This window comes from Drosophila eugracilis, unplaced genomic scaffold (genome assembly GCF_018153835.1).
Source record: "Drosophila eugracilis isolate 14026-0451.02 unplaced genomic scaffold, ASM1815383v1 contig_2154, whole genome shotgun sequence".
NCBI classification, from domain to species: domain Eukaryota; kingdom Metazoa; phylum Arthropoda; class Insecta; order Diptera; family Drosophilidae; genus Drosophila; species Drosophila eugracilis.
Genome location: NW_024573038.1, coordinates 7,800,822 through 7,826,057, shown reverse-complemented (window position 1 = coordinate 7,826,057; position 25,236 = coordinate 7,800,822). Strand labels below are relative to the sequence as shown.

At 39.3% G+C, this 25,236-nt stretch overlaps 6 protein-coding genes across 11 annotated transcripts; 4 read left to right on the top strand and 2 right to left on the bottom strand.

Annotated features, from left to right (window-relative positions):
• Window positions 1–54: 54 nt before the first annotated feature.
• On the top strand, window positions 55–9,229 carry LOC108114542 (F-box only protein 25). 3 transcript variants are annotated; one of them, XM_017225586.1, is made up of 5 exons: window positions 55–240; window positions 997–1,269; window positions 6,829–7,118; window positions 7,184–7,365; window positions 7,423–9,229. In XM_017225586.1, exons 2-5 carry the CDS (start codon window positions 1,163–1,165, stop codon window positions 7,897–7,899), a joined length of 1,056 nt encoding a protein of 351 aa, XP_017081075.1. In that variant the 5' UTR covers window positions 55–240; window positions 997–1,162; the 3' UTR covers window positions 7,900–9,229. The 3 variants fall into 3 exon arrangements, with proteins under 3 accessions (XP_017081075.1, XP_017081076.1, XP_017081074.1); XM_017225587.1 differs by having other exon boundaries at window positions 55–256; XM_017225585.1 differs by having other exon boundaries at window positions 55–334.
• Window positions 9,230–9,469: 240 nt separating this feature from the next.
• LOC108114065 (dynein intermediate chain 3, ciliary) lies at window positions 9,470–11,511 on the top strand. Of its 2 annotated transcripts, none has more exons than XM_017224820.1 (5): window positions 9,470–10,540; window positions 10,597–10,775; window positions 10,844–11,081; window positions 11,139–11,362; window positions 11,440–11,511. In XM_017224820.1, exons 1-5 carry the CDS (start codon window positions 9,470–9,472, stop codon window positions 11,456–11,458), a joined length of 1,731 nt encoding a protein of 576 aa, XP_017080309.1. In that variant the 3' UTR covers window positions 11,459–11,511. The 2 variants fall into 2 exon arrangements, with proteins under 2 accessions (XP_017080309.1, XP_017080308.1); XM_017224819.1 differs by having other exon boundaries at window positions 11,139–11,358; window positions 11,440–11,489.
• A 190-nt stretch (window positions 11,512–11,701) lies between these two features.
• On the top strand, window positions 11,702–14,946 carry LOC108114672 (2-(3-amino-3-carboxypropyl)histidine synthase subunit 1). Of its 2 annotated transcripts, none has more exons than XM_017225754.1 (3): window positions 11,702–11,806; window positions 13,220–13,988; window positions 14,052–14,946. In XM_017225754.1, the coding sequence occupies exons 2-3, from the start codon at window positions 13,224–13,226 to the stop codon at window positions 14,649–14,651; spliced, it is 1,365 nt and encodes a 454-aa protein (XP_017081243.1). In that variant the 5' UTR covers window positions 11,702–11,806; window positions 13,220–13,223; the 3' UTR covers window positions 14,652–14,946. The 2 variants fall into 2 exon arrangements, with proteins under 2 accessions (XP_017081243.1, XP_017081244.1); XM_017225755.1 differs by lacking the exon at window positions 11,702–11,806 and adding an exon at window positions 12,219–12,343.
• Window positions 14,947–16,311: 1,365 nt separating this feature from the next.
• LOC108114568 lies at window positions 16,312–17,439 on the bottom strand. The gene is made up of 4 exons (XM_017225619.2): window positions 17,280–17,439; window positions 16,701–17,217; window positions 16,498–16,645; window positions 16,312–16,441 (listed from the first exon to the last, which is right to left on the bottom strand). Exons 1-4 carry the CDS (start codon window positions 17,422–17,424, stop codon window positions 16,421–16,423), a joined length of 831 nt encoding a protein of 276 aa, XP_017081108.1. The 5' UTR covers window positions 17,425–17,439; the 3' UTR covers window positions 16,312–16,420.
• A 127-nt stretch (window positions 17,440–17,566) lies between these two features.
• Window positions 17,567–19,364, top strand: LOC108114569 (biogenesis of lysosome-related organelles complex 1 subunit 6). Its single transcript, XM_017225620.2, has 5 exons — window positions 17,567–17,687; window positions 17,747–17,956; window positions 18,014–18,098; window positions 18,683–18,769; window positions 18,888–19,364. The coding sequence occupies exons 1-5, from the start codon at window positions 17,662–17,664 to the stop codon at window positions 18,981–18,983; spliced, it is 504 nt and encodes a 167-aa protein (XP_017081109.1). The 5' UTR covers window positions 17,567–17,661; the 3' UTR covers window positions 18,984–19,364.
• Window positions 18,846–25,005, bottom strand: LOC108114567 (major facilitator superfamily domain-containing protein 6). 2 transcript variants are annotated; one of them, XM_017225618.2, is made up of 6 exons: window positions 24,331–25,004; window positions 22,752–22,890; window positions 21,442–22,273; window positions 20,912–21,379; window positions 20,665–20,851; window positions 18,846–19,883 (listed from the first exon to the last, which is right to left on the bottom strand). In XM_017225618.2, the coding sequence occupies exons 1-6, from the start codon at window positions 24,392–24,394 to the stop codon at window positions 19,810–19,812; spliced, it is 1,764 nt and encodes a 587-aa protein (XP_017081107.1). In that variant the 5' UTR covers window positions 24,395–25,004; the 3' UTR covers window positions 18,846–19,809. The 2 variants fall into 2 exon arrangements, with proteins under 2 accessions (XP_017081107.1, XP_017081106.1); XM_017225617.2 differs by lacking the exon at window positions 18,846–19,883 and having other exon boundaries at window positions 20,134–20,851; window positions 24,331–24,523; window positions 24,683–25,005.
• Window positions 25,006–25,236: the final 231 nt, after the last annotated feature.

Below are 25,236 nucleotides of genomic sequence, written 5' to 3'. Positions count from 1 at the left end.
CACCGCTAGGGGGCATGTCTTATTTTGGCGCCCCCATGTACGGTCACTCTAGCTCTAGCTGCGCGGTTGCGTCCGTTACAACGAGTGCTTAGTTTAGTTTTCCTCTATTTGGAGCCCTGCGAAATTGACAGTTCACTTTCGTTAGTGGCTCGAGTGCGACGTGACGTGCGGCAGCGAAAAGCGCTTTTCCAGGCAGAGTGCGCCATTACTTACCTGCAAGTCAGCCACAGCAATTTCTCGGTAATTGCGTTGCAAAGTGCGTAATTAGAGCTTTGACGGAAAACTGCGTTTTTCGCAATTCCAGAACGTGCTCCAATTTCACTCGATTACTTACGTACGTAGATCCGTGAGTTGTAGTGATACCTAGGCTTCATGTGGTAACAAAAAGATTCACGACGATGACTTTAAAATGCGGAAATGAAAGTACAAATTCGGTTGCGTGTTTGGGAAACAGCTCTGAAAATTTTACGGCCAATAACAACAAAGGCAAAACAAACGCGTAATTGCAGAAATCAGCTGTGTACCTACGGACGAACCAGAGCCCCAGAAAGAGAGGGGGCACAACACTCCGTAACCCCCGCGGCCCCCATTTTCCCCTTCGCCATCGTCGATGAAAACCCAACAGCTGGTCGTAGAGGCCTCTCATTCGCGTTCTCTCTCTCTCATTCTGCTCTCCACTTGTTTTTGCCTTATACGGAGCAAGTTTTGTTTTTGTTTTGGTTTTTGTTCTACGCTTTTTATGAGAGATTCAATTTAGGCGAATGGAAAACTTAAATTTCCTATAGGTTTTCTATTTTCCGTTTAATTTAATGAATAAGTTTTTGATCTCATAGTTTAGAACTCATTCCTTCAACCATTATATATATATTTTTTGATTTTTGGTTTTTGTCTTAGAATTTTTGTATTCAGCATTTCATATCAATATCAATCAGGAATAAATTTTGTTGGTACATAACATGTGGAAATTGCAATTAATTATGAAATTCCCTCTTGCAGCTAAATCAAACGCGTTTCGTCAACCGCCGTCCGCTTAAACAGTAAAAAGTAAACAAACAATACAAATCTACAATCTCACGCGAAAAACAAAAACCGTAAAGCGGTCGTTCACAAATTAGTGCAACAAGAGAAAGGCACACCAAACCCAAAAGCAGATCCGTAAAAGATGGCATTCATTTCGAAAGATTTTCGGTCTCCGGGGGAAACTTGGATTAAAACCGATGGCGGCTGGGAGCGTTCCAAGGTGCTCGAGTGCGGCGGAAAGCGGAAGCGGTAAGTTTATGAATTTTCTAATCATCATAACACGCAACTTTTCACAAAAGGCCTTTGATTGTTGATGTCAAAATTATTTAAATAATTGAAGTTGCTGCTATTCCTGTTTTAAACTATTATAAATGATATTAGGGTTTTATATTAAAGTTTTCAAATCCAAAGTTATTGAATGATATAAAAGCTTATATTTTGCATCGATCTGAAAAAGTAAACACAGTTGATAATAATCAAAAACTACATTGTTTTATAGGAACTGCGATAAGATTAGACACATTTGATCACATTTGATCAAATTCAAGACGTAATTAAATGCGTATACCTTTAATCGACATTTATTAAACTGAAATTGTTGTGGCATTTGATTAGTCCTATTTCAAGTCACGTTTCTGTTAGCAAATATTATTCAAATCAGATTTCCGTGTTGATATATTAAAGTGTTCTTTACTTCCTTACAATATATACAAAACCTACTTGCAAAAATCTTATCTAAAAAGATAAAGATGTGCCTTGACATACTGTGGCCTCGACACAATTGTAATGACTTTTCTAGTAGTCGAATATGTCTTTATCTTAAGTCCTAGTCCATATATTTGTCATATTAGGTCATATTAAAGCTTCATTCTTATCGTTAAACCTTATAAATAACATTGACTATCATATCGCCGCATTGTCTGACCGTTTCAGTGCCAAAATCTTTAAATCATTCGGTTTAATAGATTCAAGTTTGGGCCCAATACCTAGTGGTGCCATTGAAGTTGGCCAAAGCAAACTGGCGAATAATTGTTGTGGCTCAGACAATGGAGTCCACTTCCCTTCGTTGGTCGAAATCAATGATTTCTCAAATTTAAGCCCCAGGCAGTAAAACGTCGTCAAATCTGTGACGCTACATATACTCAGTCTTATGTTTGTGTTTTATGCCCCTGAAGAGATGCATTTAAAGCTCCTCAATTCACGATGATTCCATCTCGATTTATTTAGAATGTCATGTGGAGCTAGTGATTACCCTAGTCTGCCTCAATTGAAAAGCCACATTTGATGCGGTGAGTCACTGCAAATTGCTGTGAAAGCAGCAGAAGTTCCACACTGATATCCGTATCTAGAGTGCTGCCATGGGTAGATGGGTTGGCTGGATTGTATCTCGGACATCTGATCGATTGCTCATTTGATTGATTGCTATTGTTCGCTCGAATGCAATTGGAAATTGCAAGTGGAACAAAAAGTTTTACAAACATTCAGACAATAGACTTTGAGAGTGAAAACGGGAACTGCGAAAAAGTTAGTGGTTTTTATGTTTGCTCAGAATAAGTTTAACTATAAAGGGTATACACTATACTTTTGGGAAAACCAGCATAAGGAAACCTCATCTACTTATTACAATGCATTGAATTTTTAACTTTTATTCATTTTTAATTTGACATGATGATGGATTTCCATTATGCATGTATTTATTGAAAATACTTGGGTCATGACTGACATATACCAAATCGATTCGAAGGGGATGTCGGGCGGAAAAAAGGGAGTTGGGAGGTCAAAAGTGGGCGGCAGTTGGCGGTGCAGAACCTTGAGCTTTTGGCGCCGTTGCAAGCTCTCTCACAATCCCATACTTTGGCCTAAACTTGACCGAGTTTCCCGCCTACGGTTATTAAATGCACGGCCAGCCCATGCATATGTATTCCTTGGGGTTTTTGAAAGTTTCCAAGGCTGATATTTCCCCGTCTGGCCGCCACTCAAAGTTATTCCATCGGGTCTTAATATGCATTTGGGTGCCCACCTTTGTCGAATTTCTAATTTTGGAATACTTTCAAGTTTCTGGGGACTTTATAGTTTTATACAGCTGCGTAGGGAAGGAATGGAATTAAAAAAAAAAGTTTCTGAAGCTACAAACTTAGGATTTGTGATATTTATTAGATCTTGGGTTTAAAAATAATCTCAATACGAAAATAGCTGTGTTATTATGTTGACCTCAACTGTGTATTCCTGCCCGACTAGATCACGAGTGGCGTTATTTCCGCATTTCTCCCATTTACGACTACTCGAAAGGCCAAAAATAACCGCCCCGTCCATGGATTTGGTGTTTTCTTTATGACTTGTCAAAAGTGCAATTCAAGTTCTCTCTATTTTCCCCTGACAACCACAGCATGTGCGTTATTTTAGTAGTTTTTACGATGCCTCTGTCTTATGTAACTCCACGGCTTATCTGAAAATAAGGCACGATTTTCGAGAGGTCAAAATGACTTCTAATCAGCATCCCAAGGTTTCGATTTTGACATTTTTCAATTGCGACGCCAATTTTCAAATTTCAATTAGAGTTCCAAAAAATAGTGGGAAGTAGAGCATTTTTATTTGTCTGACTTACGTGATTGAAATTGAGTTATATTGTATTACAATATAAATTTCCTAATAAATCGGTTTTACAAAGACTTATCGCCAAAAACTTGCGTGTGGATTCCGTAACCGTGTTAAGTACTCTTCGTTTCGAGCATTACCCAACTTTCTTTCTGGTCAATTAAAAATTCAAATGGTCGTCGCCCGGCACTGAACCCATTAGATAATGCCTGAAAAATAATAATTAGAAATGCCAGATTGCATGGAAAAGCGTATCCAAAGTGCACACACGGACGTGCCGACGACTTGGACTCCAAGACCGAGTCGGAGTTGGAGTCGGAATTGGACCCACTTTCACTGCACTCTTGGCTGCACATCTGCGGACCAACGATCGCCCGCTCGCTTTTTGATCGATTTTCCTTCCCGTCTTTCGCTCCTCTTTTCTTTATTTTCCCCCCCACTCCATCAAGATTCATGAGGTCGCGGAAAATGGCTTTACATATTACTGCACATACAGAAAATTCACTCGTGTGTACAGAGTTGCTTAAAAATGATTAATGGATTCGAAATTTGCAACGAGAAATGGGTATTTGCCGAAAGTTTGTATACCATTTTCTTGGATATTTTCACTTCTTAAATATTTCGAAAATATTAAATTAGCTTGAAGAAACAGAGAACTTTCCCTCAAAGCTTTGCCTATTTTATTTTAATTATTAAATTTGTATGAAGATCTGTTTAATTGATCTGCTTTTAGCTAAAGACTTTTAAAACTCTTAATTTTTTTAATTACGTTTGTTTCCTTTCTTCCACAAAATGCAACCAAGCCGCATGTTCACATGCCTAATTATATCTTTGGCAACCGATGATTATTTCCATGCCCAATGAGAGCGGACAGCTCATATGTGCTTTCCTCCAATTTCTGGCACTAAAATTAGAAGAATTCGAAGCACTTTGTGGCTTCTTTACTGCTCCTCAACTCCATTTCCCAATTATTTATGTCGAAAAAGGTCGCAAGCGTAAAAATAGAAAAGCGATTTTCCGCTGCATCTCGTAGTTTTTCCCGCTGCGCCTGCCAGTCAAAAAGGGCCCCGCTCACTCCGAATCATTTGTTTAATTCGCTTGGAGAAAGGTAAACGAACGCTTGATGGTGACGTCGTTGAGTGATTTATATGAATCACGTGGTCGTCGGCCGCGGATTTGGTCTGTTGGCTTTACTGCACGATGGCTGTGGGCAGGGCCGGAGTTTTGCATCTGGTCCGGAGATCCGGAGTAGGAGGGATCCAGGGAGCGCAAGAGCCGCTCGAACCCAAAGAGCAAGCACAACAATTTCATTGTTCGTCAGCTATTTATATACAGATCCGCGGATAATTGCACATTTATCTAAAAACACAGCCAGCGACAACATCACGATTTTCGAGCCAGAAAACGTAAGGCAAAAAATGTAATCAAAACACAATAATTGGCGTTGAAAATTGCAATAATAAAGTGTTGGCTGGGATGGTCTGATTTCTTTGTTTCTTTTATCTATTGTGAGTATTGCGAAGCCATTTAGTTTTTGTGGTGTTATCTTTCTGAAGGGTAATAAACACATGTCTACGCTAACGGTGGCAAAGACCACCAATGTTATTAAGTGTTAATATTTGATTAGATCTTAAATTTAAAGCAAAATAATTATAGTTTAATGCCCCTTAGACATTTTTGACGATAAACAACTTCCCAAAATAGTCATTTAAATTGGTTTTAAATCGTTTTAACACAAACATTGCATCCGGTTGTGTCACTCAAGTAAAATGCGAAAATACAATGCCAAAACTAGAAAAGAAAACCATAACAATAACAGATCACATAGCAGCAACACATGGGTGTACGAGGCACATGAGCATTCCCTCATTACGTATACGAAATGTTGGCCAATAAAAGCATTGACCTACTTTGGACCAGACCAACCCAACAGCAATGGTTCTCAGTTCTCAGTCCTCTGTCCTCGGCTCACGACACTCAACACTCGACTCTCGACTCGCTCAGCTGGGGGCCAGAAGCTTTTGTGCGTTTTCTTTTTCAATTTTCCAGTTCCACGTCCCACTTTCGTCCTGTCTTTGATTGTTCCTCTCCTTGGAGCTTCTTTTTTTATACAGCTTCTGTTGGGAATGTGAGTGGATTAGCCCACTGATTACGGACCTAGTTTCGTGGGCAAAATTAAATTTCGAGAAGGACACCCAAATGCACAGGGCAAGAGCCCGCCAACCAAATCGATGCGCCTTGACCATTTGTGGTTGTGGATTTGACGAGGACACGTCCTGTCCTTGGATGCCGTAAAATTGTTTTTGATTTCCCCCTGCCTAAACTGGGTCAAACTGTTCTCGTCTCTTGGGACTGCACTTTGTCTAATTGAAGTTTTCCCTTATAATTGCCTCGTAATTACATTTTCTTAGCTCGGGGTTTTTCAACAACTTTCAAAAGCTGCAAAATGTCGATGTTCAAGGTCGTTAATCGGTTTTACTTTAGCCTAATGTAATTTTATGTTGAATCTGTCTAGAAGATTGGCACATAAAAGTATCTAAAGTAAAATAGGAACGTTCTTAACTATATAGAGAGGTTCAACCGTGAATTTAATAAACTTTTCGGATATGCCAGATACATAAAGCTTATGTACACGATAACCATCTGCTAAACGCTTTCATTTCTTCTCAGCCAGCGGGTGACACCGAAATTTGTTCAAAATTGAATTGCAAATGTGTACAATTACACGAATTACGCGACCCAACGCTTGTAATTGCATTTAAACATGGCTAAAAACTTGACACTCGGCTGGGTTTCCTCTTCAAATTGCTTAATTTAATAACCGGACAGGGCCCGTAGATCAGATGGCGGGAAATTGGCCAGCTTCCGCCTCTTGAAAAGTGGCTAGCAAACGTTTAACACTTGTAAGCCCCCCCAAAACCAAATGTTAGTTGCAATTGCAGTCCAAGAGTTGGCATAACACACAACAACTGGACAAACAGGTTAATCCCCCAAGTTGAGGGGAGCGCCACACAGTTGCACCGAATCACTTCCGAAATGTTGCATTGACAATGGATTATCTGGCCTTACACTCCGGGAAGTTTTTAAAGATAATGTAAATGTTTTAGCTTTTAAATTTAATATTTCATCTAAAGGAAATGGTTTTTAAAAATATTTAAATTCACTTTAAAAATAATGGTTAATAAGTATTACATTTTAAAATCTCCCTTGCAGACACCATTCGGAGGGCAGTAGCAGCTACCAGGACGGCGACAGTTCGGAGGAGGACGCGGTTATGCCACCACATTACCACATCACAATTCGGTGTACCCGAGAGATAGCTGGGTTTAATGGTCTAAGCGAGGCTGTGAAGCGCCTGGATTTCAGACGATCGGTGCGCGACCGTAAAAGGTTCCACTATATTTGCGCCTTCCTTCTGCTCGTGTCCAACAAGGGCATTGCCAGTTTGCCGGGAAGTGCTCAGCGGCAGCTCCTTCAAATGGTGGAGGAGGTAGCCTCGCATGGTAAGTGATGACCTATCTAATCAATATAATTTACAGTACTTAATAAGATACTTACTTTTTACCAGTAAATGACAGCCAGCAGCATCCGAATGTGCTGCGCGGTCTCGCTCTGAAGCTGGAGCACATCGTCAGCCAGGAGAACCAGAAGTGCTGGGGCAAGCCACTGGGCAGCACCTACCTGTGGAAGGAGCACATGGCCACCATCAAGCGCATCCAGCGCGTCGCCAGCCAGATTGAAATCCGAGAGGTAAGTGCAAAGAAAAGACTTACTCCGTTCACAATCATCATGGAAATCTTATTTTAGCCTGATCCGGAGGCCAAGCCAAAACTGCACGAGCTGCCGGAGGAGTGTGTGCGGGAGATCATCCTGTGCATTGCCGACCATCGTGACCTGGAGTCAGCCGCCGAGGCTTGGGAGACCATGGCCAACCTGGTCTCCGAGCAACGAATCTGGCGCGAATTGACTCGCTTCCACTTTAACCAGCGTCAGATTCACACCATTCTAGACCTGGAAAAGTTCAAACAGATGGGGGATATCAAGGACTGGAAGCAGATTTATCACCAACTGCGTCGTACCTATGGCGTAAACGACGACTATCAGTTCGCCGAGGTGCTAGCCCTGTGCCGCTCCTGCTGTTGTCTCTTCTGGCCATCGGATGGGCACCCGTGCATCGTAGACCAGAGTCCGGACTACAAACAGCGGCTAGAGGAAGCCGGTGGACAGTTGGCCCTGGCCCAACCAGTGCCACCAGCCCAGTTTCTTAAGTACTTCTCGTTGTAAGCCGGCTGATCGGACCAAGGGAGAGAGATAGAGATAGATCGAAAGTATTTTTACGGAGGAGTGGACGGTGACCCAGTGGAAAGGTTGTTTGCCTGCCAATGAAAGTCTTTATGCGTGTGTTAAAGTTTTACCCTTGGAGAGAAGAGGAATGGATAGTTGAGGAGTGGATCAGAAAAAGCAAAGTGATAAAGAAATCCCTAATCTATAACTACATACCAATATAAGTGTGTATGTAAATCGCCAGGCTCGTTTCGATTGGTTTGCAGTTTGTCCAGATTAAGGTTCAGATTCTAGTTCAGCGTGGCTTCAGTTCAGTTCTTTGCCAACTTGTTGTATCATCACATCTGCGGTTAAATCACAGTCTGTGCAGGACCGAAGATTACTATTAGTTGTGTAGGATAAACGCGTGTCAGTTGCCAGGGTCCAATATTGGGTCGCTAATCTTTGAGGTCGGAGTGGTTATATAGACTTATTTAGGACACGCAAAACGAACTGCCACAAAAACGAGAATAAGCGATTATTTTTTGTCAAACTGATTATTGCAAAACGTGTATCGAGAAACTATTTTTAAAGTACCAGTATATATACATATATATATATATATTAATTACCGATTTGTTCATTTTAAAACAAACGAGGAATACACTTTTATGCATGACTTTTGAGCGATCTATTGTAGGTGTTAAGTGTAGTTTCTTTTACGTATATCAGCTGCTTTTGGTGCTAAATCTTATTATAAGTTCCAATCAAAGAAAATCAAATCAAACCCATTCTAGTTACCCCGTCCCCAGTGCGATCCGATTCCATTTGTAGTTCCGATTAGAAGACGTGGCGTGGCGGAAATAATGTGATGTTGCAGGAAGCAAAGCTAGAAACGAATACACCTACCTAACGATAACAAATCTTCAAGCGATTTGCCGCTAAGCAATGCTATATACAAATATTAGATATCGTCGCCAGTATAAGAGTAAATTTATGGAATGCCGACTCAGACAACAGACAACCTAACCCTAAGACAAATCGGAAGCCAAGTATTTTCCAAAAACCAAACAAAAAACACTCTTTATTGGCCAGGAAGTTCCGTGCTTGATGAAACAGAACAGATATATAGATAATGTTAATGTGTATAGATACCCTATAGTTGAAACCCCGATCCAAGCCTCACGATTTCCCTGTAAAATACCAGTTCGATCACATTAATTTTACTATAACTATTACTATTGTAAGTACGACAGTTTTAGCATTCTCAATCATTTGTTTGCAAACATTTCTACGCGAAATAAATCTCTCATTTTATGTTTAAAATAAACTTGCAAATATTTGTGGATCATTTGGATTGTTTAATTGGGAATATGAGTTTGGGACTATATTTATTGATGAATTTGTAAACAAATTTAAAATTTGGGCCCCATATGAGGTATCTATTGAACCAGAAGCCCTTTGATTACGAATAATAGTAGATATTGACCAAACATCCAGTTGCCAAGGGCGAAATAAATCTAAATTTACTTCATAATATTGACTGCGATACCAAGGAGTAGTCATAGTTCTCTCATATTTCCTGTTAAAAATGGAATTTATTTTCAAGAAAGAGCGACGCACCTTTGGTGCCCGCGTTAACTTCGAAGACAAAGATGATGTGGTGTTCAGCGAGAACTCGAATCCGGAGCTGGTTAAGAACTACATACTGCAGAACCCCGTGGACCGGGTGACGCAATACGCTGGACAAACCTCACTGAGTGTGGCCAATACGGAAAGGGCAACGTACAAGAGTACGGGCATTACACACAATGAAGGCGGATGGCCAAAGGACATTAATATGCACGATCCAGAGCAGACGGTCCGATACAAACGGAAAATCGAGAAGGACGAGAATTACATCACACAAGTGATGAACCTTACCAAGCCCATGGAGCACTACATTCATCAGAACAATGCCGTCAATATCTATGAGAACTATTTTGAGAACCTCGACCCAGCTCCTCTGCCCGAACCGTGTAAGTCGCGTACGGTCAATGTTTACCGAGACCCCAATCCCATCAAGGTGCCAGTAAAGCATCTGTCTTGGTCCCCGGATGGCGGCATCAAGATGGCCGTAAGCCACTGCGACATGCGTTTTCAGGGCGACAAGACCAACCAGAAATGCAATTCTTACATTTGGGAAGTGGAGAATCCTAACGAGCCCTTTCTCACATTGGAACCAAAAGTGCCTTGCGTTTGCCTAGAGTACAATCAGAAGGATCCAACTAGTCTCGTCAGTGGCATGTACAATGGTCAGGTGGCAGCATGGGACACACGACATGGAAAACATCCAGTCATGATCAGCGAACGGGAGGTGTGTCATCGAGATCCTGTTAACTCGGTGCTTTGGAACAACTCGAAGAGCGGCACCGAGTTCTTCTCCGGCGGCTCCGATGGTCAGGTGTTGTGGTGGGACACTCGAAAGCTAACCGAACCCCTTGACCGGCTTCTCATGGATCCGGTGAAGAGTGACGATCAGGATCTGTCTCGATCTTATGGGATATCAGTGTTAGAGTATGAGACCACCATACCCACCAGATTCATGGCGGGCACCGAGATGGGCATGCTCTTCTCCTGCAATCGCAAGGGCAAGACTCCCACGGAAAAAATTCAGATACGGGTATAGTCTTTATCCTTAAACGATTATAATTTCTAGAAATTGTTCCCTTCTAACAGATGATGTGCCATCTGGGGCCGGTGTATGCCATCACCAGGAATCCGGCCTTTGTTAAAAACTTCCTAACAGTGGGCGATTGGTGTGCCCGAATCTGGTCGGAGGATTGCAGGGAAAGCTCCATCATCTGGACCAAGAGCAGCAGCTCTATGTTGACCGATGGCGCTTGGAGCTATACCAAGTCAGTAATCACATGAAAAGGATATATTTAAATTATATTAACATGTAATGACTTAATATTACTCCCAGGGTTTCGCAGTTCTTCATTACCCGAATGGATGGGGTTTTAGATACATGGGATCTTCTGCAGCAACAGAATGAGCCGGTTCTCACAGTTAAGGTGTGCGATGAACCATTATATTGTGTCCGAACCAACGAGAACGGCAAGTTCGTGAGCTGTGGCAGCCAGTTAGGAGCCACTTTCCTTATTGAGGTCTCCGACAACATGGTGATGTCAGCCAAGAACGACAAACCACTTCTCACCGCTGTAAGATCAAAATTCAAACCAATATATGAACATTTTAACGATATATACCTTTTATAGATGTTTGAGCGAGAGAATCGTCGCGAGAAGATCCTGGAGGCCAAGTCCCGGGAAAGCAAGCTAAAGGTTAAGGCCAACCATGGTCAGGATCAGGCGGACACAATGATGATCAACGGAAAGGTCAATATGGCTCCATTCGAAGGAGCCTGCGAACAAGCCGCTTCGGAATACTTTGCGGCCGTGGAACAGGAACGCCAAAGGCGACTGCCCGGCGGAAAGCGTAGGTGAACGAAGGCGGTTTAAAATTTGTTTTCCATGGTTAGGGACTTCTTACTAATTTTTTATATTATTGTAATTACAGAGGATGCGGAGGAGGCTGATGTGTCCGAGGCAGAGAGCTCCAAACTGTAAATCTCGAATGGAAATTTACCATTTCACTGTTAAATCTAATAAATAGATGTTGTATTGAATATACATAACAAATTTTAATTAATTTAAAATTCTAACTTTTAAATTTAAATTTTGATGAAACCGTTCCGTTATTCAACACTGCCAAGTTTCAGCATTTATACAAATAGTTCTTTTTGGCGATCTAGTTCCATTTGGTTCACAAGTTCACGAACCAATTGGAAATTAAATCAGCTGTTGTCATTCGACATTCATTTCGCACGCGGGATTGAACATAAATTACTTGAACTTTTATAAAAGGCGTGTATTAATTAGAAACTGTAAGTAAAATGTAACAAAAAGCAAGGAAAAAGCAAATTGCAATACAAATTCATAGGGTTTAATAAAGGGAAAGCTAATCGAAGCAACAAATTGGCATCAGCTGTGCGAGTAAACGTGCCAGAATAACACTTTGCAACAAATTAAAGGTCTAAGGGCAAATCATTATCTATGTCAGTGATATAATAATTAATCAAAGAGGAAATAAACTATAAAGTGAATGTAAAAGGGAAATTAAAACGACTTTCGAATATTTCAAGTAGTGGTAATCAGCAGGGTCAGGTAGCAGTTGCAACCCGTTCCGTGTTGCATGGTGTGTGGCCTACGTGACTCAGAAACAGTTATCAATGGCGCAACACACACGGAAAGTTCAGTGACCAATTTTTGTGCAGCAGCCAAACACAAAACGCAACCCCTGAAGTTGAAACCATTCAGACAGTGTCTAACGTCCAACTGATAAAGGTATCGAACGTCCGAATCGTCAAGCTTGTGTGTTATATTAAATAATATTAATATTGTTAACTAAGCAAATAAAGCGGGTAAGAGAATAGGGTCATTCAGTGAACTTATTATTCGTTTTTGTTTTTAAAGTAAACATTCAGTTTAAAATAATATAGAAAATGCAAATATGTGCTTTGCTGTTTAATAAAGATTTATATATATTTCTCAAAATTAATCTTCAAAGGCGACTTAATTACTACGCCTTATCGTAATGTTCTACACTTAGTGTTTACTACATAGAACAGCAGTTTGTTGTGCTATGTTCTTGCCAATTGTTAATTCAGACCTTGGTGCCGCACCGATTTGAAAGTACCTGTTCAAAAGTGTTTCCCCAAGGTGGGACAAAACCATTAAGTGATTCATCCGCTTGACTTGGGTTAATTTTAAGAGTTCTGGTTTTGCTTTTCCGGTTCGATGCAATTCGAATTCGGGGGCCGGTCTTCGTCATCCCATTCCATTCCAGTCAGCAGTCACGTACGCCAGTCGAATCACCCAAATTCATTCAATGCGTTGTGGCTTTGTTTATTGTTTATTTGTCGAGCATATCAACGCAAAAACCTAAATATTAAAATTCAAATACATTATTTCAAATAATCAAAACGAAATCTTAACATAAACAAACCTTTTTAATTATTTGATAAGTCAATGCCAATGCGTTTTATTAATATTCTGAAGGTTAATTCAAAGAGGTGATTGGCTGTAGAATTCAAGTTTAGTTTAAAATATTTATAAATTAAATTTAAACACAACTTACAAATCCAGTTCTAAAATAATTAAAATAAGTTTGTAATGTTTGTTTACCTAATGAACATCAAGGCAAATTCAATCAGAACATTCTGAAAAAATTATTAATAAACTATTCTTTTTCAAAAATCAAATACTAATTTTCTGATTTAAACTCTATTCTTTAACAGTACCATGTTGGACGTGATCCAGCCAAGTAACAACCTCCCTTCCAGCGAGAGCACCGATGTGGTCGTGGTCCGGGCCAGGCCCAAGAAGGTGTTCAAGCCAAAGGCTCGGATCAATAGAATTCCCCAGGAGTTGCTCGATGATCCTTTGCTGCAGCAGGCCATTGATCGTCTGCCCTCAAATTACAACTTCGAGATGCACAAGACTATCTGGCGGATACGAGAGATGAAGGCCAAACGAGTGGCATTGCAACTGCCGGAGGGTCTGCTAATGTACGCAATGGTCATCAGCGACATCGTGGAGCGATTCACCAGCGCAGATACTGTGATTATGGGCGATGTGACTTATGGGGCTTGCTGCGTGGATGACTATACAGCCAAGGCATTGGGAGCAGATCTGCTGGTGCACTATGGTCACAGTTGCCTTATTCCCGTAGATCAGACATGTGGCATCAAGGTTCTGTACATTTTTGTGGACATCAAAATTGATCCACTGCACTTCCTTGATTCTGTAAAACTAAACTTCCGCCCGGAAGTGGGCCAAATAGCTTTGGTCAGCACAATACAGTTTGTAACCACGCTGCAAGCCGCATCCACAGAGCTCAAGGCAGCCGGCTATGATGTGATAGTACCCCAGGCCAAGCCACTTAGTCCCGGTGAGATTCTCGGCTGTACATCTCCTCAGTTGCCGGAAACAACGAAGATGATAATCTACCTTGGTGACGGGCGATTCCATCTGGAATCCGCCATGATTGCCAACCCGCTGTTAAATGTAACTATCTATTTTTTTTGGAAATCTTCCTGTTAAATTCTATAATGCTATTTAAACTTGTAGGCCTACAAATATGATCCTTATGAGAAAAAGTTTACTGTGGAAAAGTACGACCACACGGCCATGCAAAACATTCGCCTGGACGCTGTACAGCGAGCTAAGAAGGCACGCCGTATTGGCATCATTCTGGGAACACTTGGAAGACAGGGCAGTTCCAGAGTTCATCGGTTTTTGGAGAAGCGACTGCATGCTAAGGGCATTGAGACAACAACTCTATTGCTGTCGGAGATCTTCCCACAGAAATTGGCTCTTTTCGCTGACATCGACGCCTTCGTCCAGATTGCTTGTCCGCGACTTTCGATTGACTGGGGATCCGCCTTTACCCAGCCGCTGTTAAATCCCTATGAGCTCTCGGTAGTTTTAGGTGATGTGGAGTGGACGCCACACAACTCGTCTCCTCGCAACAATGCCTATCCGATGGACTTTTATGCTAGTGGCAGCCTGGGACCCTGGACTCCAAACTTTAAGCCCCCAGCGCTAGGGGAGTGTGAAAACAAACCCTCCGCCGATTGCTGCGGCCGTTGCACGCGGGCGGAACTGGAGAAAGACGATTCCGGCAAGGCCGCGGCTCTAGACGATCTTCTTGACTTCAAAAAAGGATAAACAATATGTTGTGTCATGCTTTGAACTGCCTACAAAGCCATCCATCTCAAGCGGTCAGCAAGGATCGTCTGCCCAAATATAATGCTACCTACTAATTTAGTTAGTACAAATTTTGTTTTTAAGTACTTACTTCTAGGGCTTATTTTGTGTTCATCACAGATACGTTCATAATTCTTATGTTCGCAATATCGTTTTTAGTTTAGTTTTTATCTATATTTTTAACAGAGATGCAATTGTTAAGCAAAGGCAACTATGTACACAATTTTTTAACATTAAAACAATGTTTAAAACGCCACATGAGTATTTAAATACAGCAAGGTTTTTTTGATATATTTGATTAAATAACAATTTTCTTTTAAATTTTGGTATGTCTAATTAAAAGAAGTGTAAAGTAAGAATGTCTGCAAAAAAACAGGTAACTATTTTTAGATTTGAGATCCCTTTAGGTTAGTTCTCTTAAATATGAAGATATAGTAGATTATATCAGGTAATCTTTAGCTGCTATAGAAAATACAATTTTTAAAGCTGTTTCTTCTTAACAACTTTAAACACTTATATGCCTTTTTAGAAGCTGCGGAAGGTGTTTAATAAATCAATTTCTCACCTAACAGTGATTTATCCAAAAAGATTTGAAAAAGTTTTGTTTTAAATTTCATTTTATTGCAAGAATATCACGTATATTTAAATTCTATATATACAATTTAAAAATTTGCTAAATTATTTACATTTGAACTAACAATTTTGATAAATTCTTTTTTATAATTGTCTATGATCGTATATACAATTGGTCTATTGAATTTTGCTAAAATTTGACTAAGGTTTTTATATACAATTGCACTACTTAAACTAAATTGGCTAACTAGGTATATACAATTGACACGATGTATATATACAATTGAACTAGGACATTAACTAAAATGTACAATTTGACTAAATAATTAACTAGAATTTACAATTTCTAAATTCGGCTAATTTGCTGACACCGCAAAGCTATTGAAGATTGCATCCTCGGAGTTGGTATTATTTTTTCGATGATCTCGCCATCTGATCTTCAGGTTCCGCAGAAATCCAGCGCCGGTCCCGTGGAGCTCCGCCAGAAGCTGTCGTCGGTCCGCGTTGGATGTTGTCGGTCGGAGAACATCGCTTGCAGTGCAGGTCGATCATAGTCGACCTCTGGTTTATATACTCCTCCAGGTAGGCAAATATTGTTATTTTAGGATAAGATTCCTTTGCCTATTGTAATGACTTTGACCTTGGCGAAAATTACCGCACCGCGATTACCCAAAAATTTCCTGGAAAGATAAACGCGAACACCTACCAAGTACCAGTACCCGCTGATTTTGTGGAAAGTGCTCAAGTTGATAGAAAGGAAAAAGGTGTGGGTAAGTAAGAAAGTAGGTAGCAAACAAATTTTCCTGAGTTTTACCTAAGAGAAATCGCCTGCTTGACATATGTTAAGTAGTTAAAATGGAAAATTTCACAAATGTATATATAAAAATTTATATTTTTTGTCATAAAAATTTAATATGTTTAAACCAAGAAAAAATTCAAAAATAAACAATATAAAAAATTTTGATTTGAAGGCATCATATTTATGTATCATACACAGTACATCACTAGTAATTTAAATTAATTAGATATTTATTCGATTCCCGAAACATATAATATATTTTACTTTTAAAAATATCTACAATTAATTATTATTTATAAAATTTTTAAAAACTAGTCAGTCGAATCATACTTTTCCATGTTGCACATCTTAAAAGTCTTTACTCATTCTGAGTTTTTTTCTAAAAAAAAAAAACAAGATTAGAAAAAGTTTAAATATTTGCTGGATGCGCTCCACCTTTCTGCTTGTAACATAGATTTCAAGTTGCTTCCCAGTGTTTCTTTGGACTTCTGATCTTTGAATTGTGGCCTTAAGATCTCGAATTTCTTCCATTAGCTTTTTGCGTTCGTCTTTGAGAAAAAAGACCTCGCGTTTAAGCGTACATCTAAATAATTAAAATTATTAAAATATACAATGTTCGATTTTTCATAACATTTTACACTTCATGCTCCAAGTGCTTCACGTAACTATCGCCATCTGAATCCATTATCTCCACATGATCGTTGGCATTTAATTGCGGGTTCATTGGATCCAGAATTTCCACTTCCAAGTGCCTGAGATCTTGAAGACTGTTGGCATCCTTGGGTAATTGAGAAAATGTTCTCCTTTCAGTTTTACTGATCACCTCCACTACATCATTGTCAACGCCTGGTGAACCACCTTCAAAGTCCTCAAAATCTGCAGTAAAGTCACATAGTTGGATTTCTATGGTTTCATGTGCTTCTGATAATGGAGTTTTCTCATCAGGCAATTCCAAACTTTCGATCTTCGCTGAAGAAACACTTTTAGAAACCTTTTTTTGGCCCCCATTCCTTTCCTTCGCCAACTTCTGGGGTCTATTTAGACTCGGAAATGAGCCGGGTTTTAATTTTGTTGGATTTTTACGGCTAAATCCAAGTTCGTACTGCATATTCCGCTCAAAATCCTCGGGAGCAAAGTGCTCATTGCAAATACAGGCTGTTTTTAAAAGAAATTCATTTATGAATTATTTACTCTTTAAACAATTGTTAATAAAATACCTGTGGAGGTGTTAATATTATCCCGCTGGCAAAAATCTATCCATTTTTGAAGTTGAGGGTCTTCTTTGGGGAAGTGAAAGTACCTCCATTTCTTTCTATTGCTATTGCGATTATTATTTCCGCAATTTCTCACAGCACAGCGCATTTAAACAATGTTTAATTCAATTTAAACAATTCGACGTAAGGAAGCAGCTGATTTGGGGCTGCAAAACTGTAGAAGTGGTCACGAATATACAGGTTTGAAACTTAACTAAATACAAGGATAAAATATAACATTATCCGAATCGATAACTCAGTTATTTGTGTACCGATTAATCAGCTGTTTTTTCAGTTTTAATCTCTTATTGGTTTGTTTTGATTTTCCTGACAAATTTGTGTTATTATGTTGAAGAGCAGTAATATAAATAGGTAAACTTAAAACAACTGTGTTATATTGTTCTCATAACTCATGTAATTCTAATTTTTAGTGTTCTCAATGAGCTTCCCGAGCAGTCAGCTAGGGATACCACATCTCAGTCATCGCCCAATGGAAACCCAAAAAAAGATGCGGAAACCTGTTGCTCCTCCGAGGATCAGGATGTTATGGGCAGTCTAGCGGCTTTGCAACTGTCTGCTGGCGTCCTGCAAATAGCAGAGCCACCACTGGAACACGTGCGTGCCCAGCTCAGGGAACTAATGTAAGTGATTTGGTTCAGCTTTTAAAGATTACTACATGGACATGGATCTTATTTCAGAGGAAGGCAAAATAAAATATACATTGACTTGTCCAAGGAAAAATACAAACTGGACTGTAGTGAAGTGGCCAGACTGAATGATATAGTAAGTGTAAAGAAGTATCAACAATTATAATTTTTGTAGATTTTGCTGTGATTTCAAAAAACTTTCTCTTAGTTGCTGTAAAGTGATAATAGATATAAAATAACAAATCATGTTAAAAAAAACAAAAAATATCCTAAATAATTGCACATTTTAGAAAGAAAGACACCTTAAAAAATTAAAAATCTTTTTGTAAAAAAGATTATACTGTTATTTTAGTTTTAAATAAAATATTTATTTAAGTAATAGTAAAGTCTATCTGTTATATCAAATTACATTATTCAGAAATCGTGATTGATCGTAAACGAAGTTGCCCAATATACCCACATTTTTTACCATCCATAATTCAGAATGTGAATTTCAGGCCAATTAGGGCCATTTTATAAGGCACAATACCATCGCATAGCTTATGGCATATATATGTATATATATACGAAAGCCAAGCTAATTAAGTTGGTCAAAATCTTATCAATGAGTGCAGTCAAATGTCTGTGATTACAATCTAATCTAAGACAAAGAGCCAACAAAGTAACTTGGCATTATAAAATACAAAGTAACTGGCTTAATAAGCATTTCCATTTATGCAGATGAGCGATGTAAAGCGGTACAAAGAAAAATTGACAAAGGTCAAGAAGGAAATGCAGGGCGTCTACCAGCGAACCAAAGAGTTGAAGGTGAGAAATGATTTAAGAACGAATAAAAAAAACCCAAAATAAAACAGTAAAGAGAGTAATCAAAAATGAAAACCGCTGTTGATTAAAACATTTATTAGCTTTAAATTGCTGATTACAGAAACGCGCCGCAAACGTGGCTGCCTGCAAGCAACGCGACTACCAGCGAAAACTCGAGAGGCTACAGCACGAAGAGTCGCTCATTGGCAGCCAGTAGAAGCAGTGGATCATTTACCACCTAACCTGGTGGATCTGGGATTTTACAAGCTCTACACCCCTGTAAAGGTGCATTTACATTGGGATTTCCGTTAACAACTAGCTAACTACTTAACACATATAACAGTTGAACAAAAGTTAAACCATTTGGATACATAATAATAATCATAATAATAATTGTATATGTATATAAGAGCTGGCTATCATGTGCCTGCGATAAGTCGGAAAACATTATATTGTATATTGTGTATAGTTTTAAGTAAATACTTAAGAGATTTCGCAAAAAAAAAAACCGCATGCACCCGGAGTAGGGGAAGCCAATGACTACGATACTCTTAGCTACAAATATTATTTATAAATATACAAATATGTTTAACATTAAGATGGTGTGGAGAAACATTAGTTGAACAATCACAGTGCCAAGGCATCGGCATATTTAAACTAAAAATTTACGATAAAGATTGGTCGTAACTACTACAACATGCAAACAACCAGCTGCTCTTGAAATTCTACAAATAATTAAGTTCTCACATTAATTTAAAAGGTAAATGAGGAAGAGTTTCGCTGACGCGACATGCACGTATATAGGTGGCGATCTGTGGGAGTGTGTGGTTACTAAGATAAGTTACTACTTAATTAAAGCACGTTTACAATACAGGTATTTCATCGATTCAACATGCAGCTTCGAGAGTAGAAATTATGTCGGAGTGGAGCTTTCAGTTGAACAGTAGAAGCGTGGCCTCTTGTTGACGCTGTTTAGCTGGTTCGTTGGTGACTGTTGGTGATTGGTGTTGTGGGTGGTGGATGCGGCCAATTACAAACATCGTTTAGCTAACTCTACTATACTCCTGTTCATTCAGCATGTGCATTGCATCTGTCGGTGCGAAATACTTGACAGTGCCTAAAAATATTCAGAAGAGTTAGTGAACATTTTGAATTTATCTTTTTTTTAAATATAAAAATAAATTGATAAATAAAGGAAAGGGGTGGAGTCTGATAAATACCCCAAAAAATATTACATACAAAAAGAGTTAGATTGTTAAGTTATATAATTGAAAAATTGTAGCTTATTCATTTGTTACTTTATTTTATTTTGCTTCTTAATAGTTGGTTTTAAAAAGGACTCCAAGTAGTTGCTTCTCTGCTCCACGAGAGAATGGAAAACCCAATTTATTTGTTCAATTTCAATTGACATACATTTAAAGTGAAAAAAAAATGATAAGATTATCATAGTTTCAGTTATATATTACAATACTTGCTTAATCAAGCGATAGTACTTTAAATTCATTTTGAGCTGTTTTTGTCTGTTATCAGTATTCAATCGTCAGCCTGTATTAAAATCTATGTTAGATATTAAGAAATATGCGGTGGTTTCCGGTTAGTAATAATATCGATTTCCTGTTTCATGGCATTTTAAGCACGTTTGCCAAATATAGGGATTGTACCTATCTACACTTCATTTTAAGGGTTAATACTTCTGGGAGCTAGCCTTTCGTTAGGTTATAAAAAATACTTCCGTTTACAAAAGATTGAGGAGTATCTTGGTTAGCATCAACTCAAATCGACTTCGCGAAACCCGTCGCCGTCTTTATTGTCAGTATTATTAGGCTTGTCTGTCTCCAAGGACGGTGCAGAAGGTGAGGCATTGGCAGAGGCGGAGGCGGAAGAGACCTTACCCTTACCATTTTCATCTATGTTGCTGTTGCGTTGCAAGTACAGTTGAATGGATACATGGATTACGAATATGATGAAGGCAGCTATTCCAAAGATCTCAAAGGTGGTACGGGCGGATACCGATTCGAAGAGCTGTCCACCAATTAGGCTGCCCATGGATACACCTACTCCTTCGAAAATCGCTCCAACAAGGCTCTGTTATAGAAAAGAATAAAATTAGCTATTGGATTTTGTACCCGGACGGAGCAAACTCACCTGCATGGTAGCATCGGTTCCCGGAGGTGCTACAATGCTCGCATAGGAAGCCATTGTGGCGTAAAACAGACCGAAGGTCACCCCGTTCATCAGTTCGATGGGCAGAATGTACCAGGGATTTTGGAGCATCGAGTATAGAATAAATCGCACTCCAAATCCAAATAGCACCAAACTCATGGCGTTTACATGTCCAATCTTCTTAAGGATCCAACCGGACAAGAAGAAAAATGGCAGCTCGCCTCCAAAGCACTGAATACCCATGACCAAGCCCTCAAGGGTCTTAATCGAGCTGTCACAACCTTCGAACATCTTGTCCAGCTCCTCCAGATAGATGAACAGGAAGTTCCAGATTAACGCTGTTCCAAGTCCAATAGCGACGCACCACAGGAAGAAGATGATGCAGCGCACCGAAAGAAACATTTGACCAACATCTTTCATAATGTTGGAGGACAAATGTGTTTGCGTGTGCTATGAAATGATTGAAGAAAAGTTATGTTCCGTGTTTCTTAATTGGTCAAGGATAAACTTACTCGCAACTTGGATGATGCGAACACATCGAAGCCCATGATAAGCAGTGCCATCCAGAAGACTGCCGTGTAGTTCTTGTTCACCTCACCCACGGACATGTGATCTACAAGGACGCCGGCCAACAGGGCAAAAACTCCCCAACCGAGGGAGCCGCACAGGCGCTGTTTTCCATATAGATGATGACGATCCCCTAGGATGCCGAAGCAGATAGCGTCACCAATACTTACTACCACTGCCATGCCTATCCAGCTGAAGATCAACAGCCCAAAGAACAACCAGAATTGCGGCATAGACATGGCACTACTTGTGTTAATCACAGCACTCTCCGCCAGTTGCTCCTTGAAGTAATCCTCATGGCAGTCTATTGTGCAATTGGCTTTGAAGTACTCTTTGTCCTTTGGGCAATAGAACGTGACATTTTCGCCGGCAATCTGTCCACGATCATGGGGAATTAGGAAGTACATGCAGCTGTTATCGTCCACAATGTCCTGCATGTGGATGCTGGTTTCGAAATCCATCTGAGGATTGGTGCGATTAGCGGCGCAGTTCTCCGTCTTGTTCTGCAACCAATCCTGACACGCAATGTCCCACATGAAAGGTTGAGCCTCGCAGTTCAAATGACAGTTCAGCGATTGATTCCCATAGTACCTTTCCAGGTTCCTTTCGACACACTCTCCGTAGTTGGAGCAGAATCTTACATTCGATACACCACTATGGCAATGGAACTCAACTTTGGGCAGCGGTTTCTCCATTCCCGGTACAAACATGATCAGGAAGAAGGCGATGCCAGTGAGTACCTGACCCCCCATGAAGAGGGATCGATGTTGATGGTACCTTCAGATGGGTTAGCAAATATTTGTTTATTATTATGACAAGCAAAACATGCATTAATAATTATAAGTACAAATTTAATTCACATAATCACCAAATAATCTATACTTTTTAATTAAAACGTCAAGTCAGTTTAATTACTTACTATTTCAAACTATTATGATAAGGTACTGTATGACAAAGCGTCGTAATTTAAACGCTAAAGTTATCGCTGATTTCTATAGACAAACTTAATTGTTACAAAAACAAATCGATTTTACTTGTATGTAAACCAATAAGCACATCTCCTATATTTATTACTCTAAAACAAAAAAAATTGTGTCTGTCTGAGTTTGGAAACGCGTTTAAAGCATTATCAGTTGCCAGTTGTACGAAAGGGAACCTTTGTATATTTGAATAACAAACTACTTAGATAAAGGATAATTTAAGTATAAGATAGGATCTTTTATTATATACATATCAGTTTCATAGATCATCTTACCGGTCTGCAATATAACCGAATAGGGGCTTCGCGAGCATTCCAATGATGGGCAGAATGGTGTACATGGTGCCCACAACCGCTGGGGAGTAACCCAGCTGGCCGGCTAGAGTCGGCATAAAGGGGACAACGGGAGCGGTACCTAGATAATAAAGCAGAAAAAAGCACTAGATTATCTTATAGACGCATTAGAGCTGATAACTTGATGAGCGAGTGGGTAGTTGGTGATATGCATATGGGCAGTTAAACATGATATTCAGTATACATGTCCAGTAGTGGGTGTTTCTCCCTCGATGATAAGCAAATTCTACAGCAAACAAGTCGAATTAATGTAGTCTAGTTCTAAAGTAAAAACAAAAAGTAAGAGTAAGCTTTAATTGCTGAAAGTGGTTTGGCTGTCAGAACGTCTTAACTTTTGACGACTTTCTGGGAGTGCCAGGTCAGTGGGCCATTGGAGCTGCCACTAAATCTTGTTTCTCAACCTTTGCCCACATCTGACAATTTGTTTGCCTAGAGGTTCTGCTTCAGCTTTTTGCTATGAAGTTTCAAGATAAAAATAACTTTGGAAAACCTTATCTCATGTCTGTGTTTGCATCTCCAAGAATACTCTACTATAGTACATTGTTATTATACCAATAAAAAAAATTAAGCACAAAAAGAGCTGGCACATAAAGTTATTTCCTTTTCTTTATATTATATATATTTTTTAGCTCTTTGTCTATTATATAAAGACTCCATTATTAAGCATGTAAAAATTACAATTAAAAATATATCTTTGGAAAATCTTTCCTTTCCTTTAATTAACCACCATTAGCCTTATCTGAACTACACAGAAATGATATGGGAGTCAATTCGAGCAATTAAAGTCAGATTGGAAATGGTATAATTCTGTTCCCAAGCGGACTTAATTCAAATAAAGTGTTCAATTAATTAGACCCCAGACATTTGTGTTCAGAATTTTCCATAAGGCCATCAAATTTTCAATTAATTGATTTGATTCTACATGAAGTTTTATTTATTTGTTGGATATAAACTGAAATAAATCGTAATTCCAGCGATTTAATTCAATAAAAACCATATTGGATGGTGATCTGAGGTTTGCTTTCGTGGCTATTCATAAATATTATGAGCAAACTTCTGTTTCTAAAACTATAACTTTAGGCTTAAAGATCCCTATCAAATCTAGAGATTCAGTTAATGTAATTACATGATGTGAACCCAATAAAATTGTGATTCTAATTAAAATCCATTAAAGTGCTGCATCATTCGATGAGAATCGCAACCCGAATCGGCCTGCATTAGCTTATCGCTAGTGTATTGGACTTTCTGATCGGTTTAGCTAGAGCTCAATTGTATTCTATTCCGGGTGTATTTCTTATCGCCAAACCTGCTGCTCTGAATATGTACATATGTGCTCAATGTGACGAAATCGAACGAAGAGATCAAAAGTTCGCAATTAGCTGGGAAACATTTAACCTACAGCACGTGCACGAAAAGCTTATCGGCTGATGTAAGCGATGCGCGGTACTTAAAATAATGGGTTTTTGGTGGGGGTTCCTATTTTTTAGGGGGTGTTTCTTACCGGCATTGAAGAGAAAGTAGTGAGCCTTCATGGGCAGTAGCTCCTTATCGATGGTGGCCTTCATTTTAGCGTAATTACGTTGACCCGCGGCACAAAGATCAATACTAAATGGCGTTTTATCGGTGCTAAACTAGCGCGTTTTCCAATTCATTCACAAAAAATGCGAGGGCAAGCGAAAAAAGCATGTGTCTCACTAATACAAGTAAAGTTGTTATTATTATTTATTATGCATGTGTTTGTGACCGGGAATCACGTTTCTTTTCCAATTGGAATCCGCTGCATGTGCGTTATTTGTTTCCCTTTTTTTTAAAAAAAAATCAAAACTTTTTTGCCCGTCAGCTAATTAGAATACCTGGGAACTTGTCGCATTTTTAGCCCGAATTAGAACACGAACCACGAGAAATCCGCAAAAATTAAGGGTTCCGGCTAGGCGGACATCCAAAACACGACTGATTGGAACCGCTGGCGTTTCGAGCCGAGTGTCAACATGTTTGTTTGCGTTTGCCGTCGTTTGTTTACGAATCCGCCTTATCTACGGCACACCAATTATTATAAACTGAATGCGATACGCCCACCGACGAACATGAAGAGGCGCCCGGTCAGTCGGTTTTATTAGCAACACTAAAATAAGCTTAAAAATAAACCTAAATTGCAAACACAGCTGATTGGACTGTTTAGGGATGGGAAATGGCCAAATCAGAGATGGAACTGCGAGGCACGCGAAACTCACGAGGACTCTTGCAAAATTTTAAATTAAAATTCTAATGAATTTCATGACTCACTTTTAATTGCCCCTTTATAACTCGAAAAAAGAAATAAATCAGAAACTCAAAAAAGATAAAATGGTAGATAAAATAATATCCTATACAGATATCAAATATTAAATATTTTGAATGCTAACAGATA

Bases quoted from the DNA above. Each gene is read 5' to 3' on its own strand.
- LOC108114542 (XM_017225586.1), top strand. From the start codon at position 1,163: ATGGCATTCATTTCGAAAGATTTTCGGTCTCCGGGGGAAACTTGGATT. The intron at 1,270-6,828 runs GTAAGTTTATGA...TCTCCCTTGCAG, and splicing joins TGCGGCGGAAAGCGGAAGCG to ACACCATTCGGAGGGCAGTA. The intron at 7,119-7,183 runs GTAAGTGATGAC...ACTTTTTACCAG, and splicing joins GGAGGAGGTAGCCTCGCATG to TAAATGACAGCCAGCAGCAT.
- LOC108114065 (XM_017224819.1), top strand. From the start codon at position 9,470: ATGGAATTTATTTTCAAGAAAGAGCGACGCACCTTTGGTGCCCGCGTT. The intron at 10,541-10,596 runs GTATAGTCTTTA...CCCTTCTAACAG, and splicing joins CGGAAAAAATTCAGATACGG to ATGATGTGCCATCTGGGGCC. The intron at 11,359-11,439 runs GTAGGTGAACGA...TTGTAATTACAG, and splicing joins GCGACTGCCCGGCGGAAAGC to AGGATGCGGAGGAGGCTGAT.
- LOC108114672 (XM_017225754.1), top strand. From the start codon at position 13,224: ATGTTGGACGTGATCCAGCCAAGTAACAACCTCCCTTCCAGCGAGAGC. The intron at 13,989-14,051 runs GTAACTATCTAT...TTAAACTTGTAG, and splicing joins TTGCCAACCCGCTGTTAAAT to GCCTACAAATATGATCCTTA.
- LOC108114568 (XM_017225619.2), bottom strand. From the start codon at position 17,424: ATGCGCTGTGCTGTGAGAAATTGCGGAAATAATAATCGCAATAGCAAT. The intron at 16,646-16,700 runs GTAAAATGTTAT...TTAATTATTTAG, and splicing joins AAGCACTTGGAGCATGAAGT to ATGTACGCTTAAACGCGAGG. The intron at 16,442-16,497 runs GTGGAGCGCATC...TTTTTTTTTTAG, and splicing joins TCTATGTTACAAGCAGAAAG to AAAAAAACTCAGAATGAGTA.
- LOC108114569 (XM_017225620.2), top strand. From the start codon at position 17,662: ATGTTGAAGAGCAGTAATATAAATAG. The intron at 17,957-18,013 runs GTAAGTGATTTG...ATCTTATTTCAG, and splicing joins GCCCAGCTCAGGGAACTAAT to AGGAAGGCAAAATAAAATAT. The intron at 18,099-18,682 runs GTAAGTGTAAAG...CCATTTATGCAG, and splicing joins TGGCCAGACTGAATGATATA to ATGAGCGATGTAAAGCGGTA.
- LOC108114567 (XM_017225617.2), bottom strand. From the start codon at position 24,394: ATGAAGGCCACCATCGATAAGGAGCTACTGCCCATGAAGGCTCACTAC. The intron at 22,891-24,330 runs GTAAGAAACACC...TTTATTATCTAG, and splicing joins CTACTTTCTCTTCAATGCCG to GTACCGCTCCCGTTGTCCCC. The intron at 22,274-22,751 runs GTAAGATGATCT...ACCCATCTGAAG, and splicing joins TTCGGTTATATTGCAGACCG to GTACCATCAACATCGATCCC.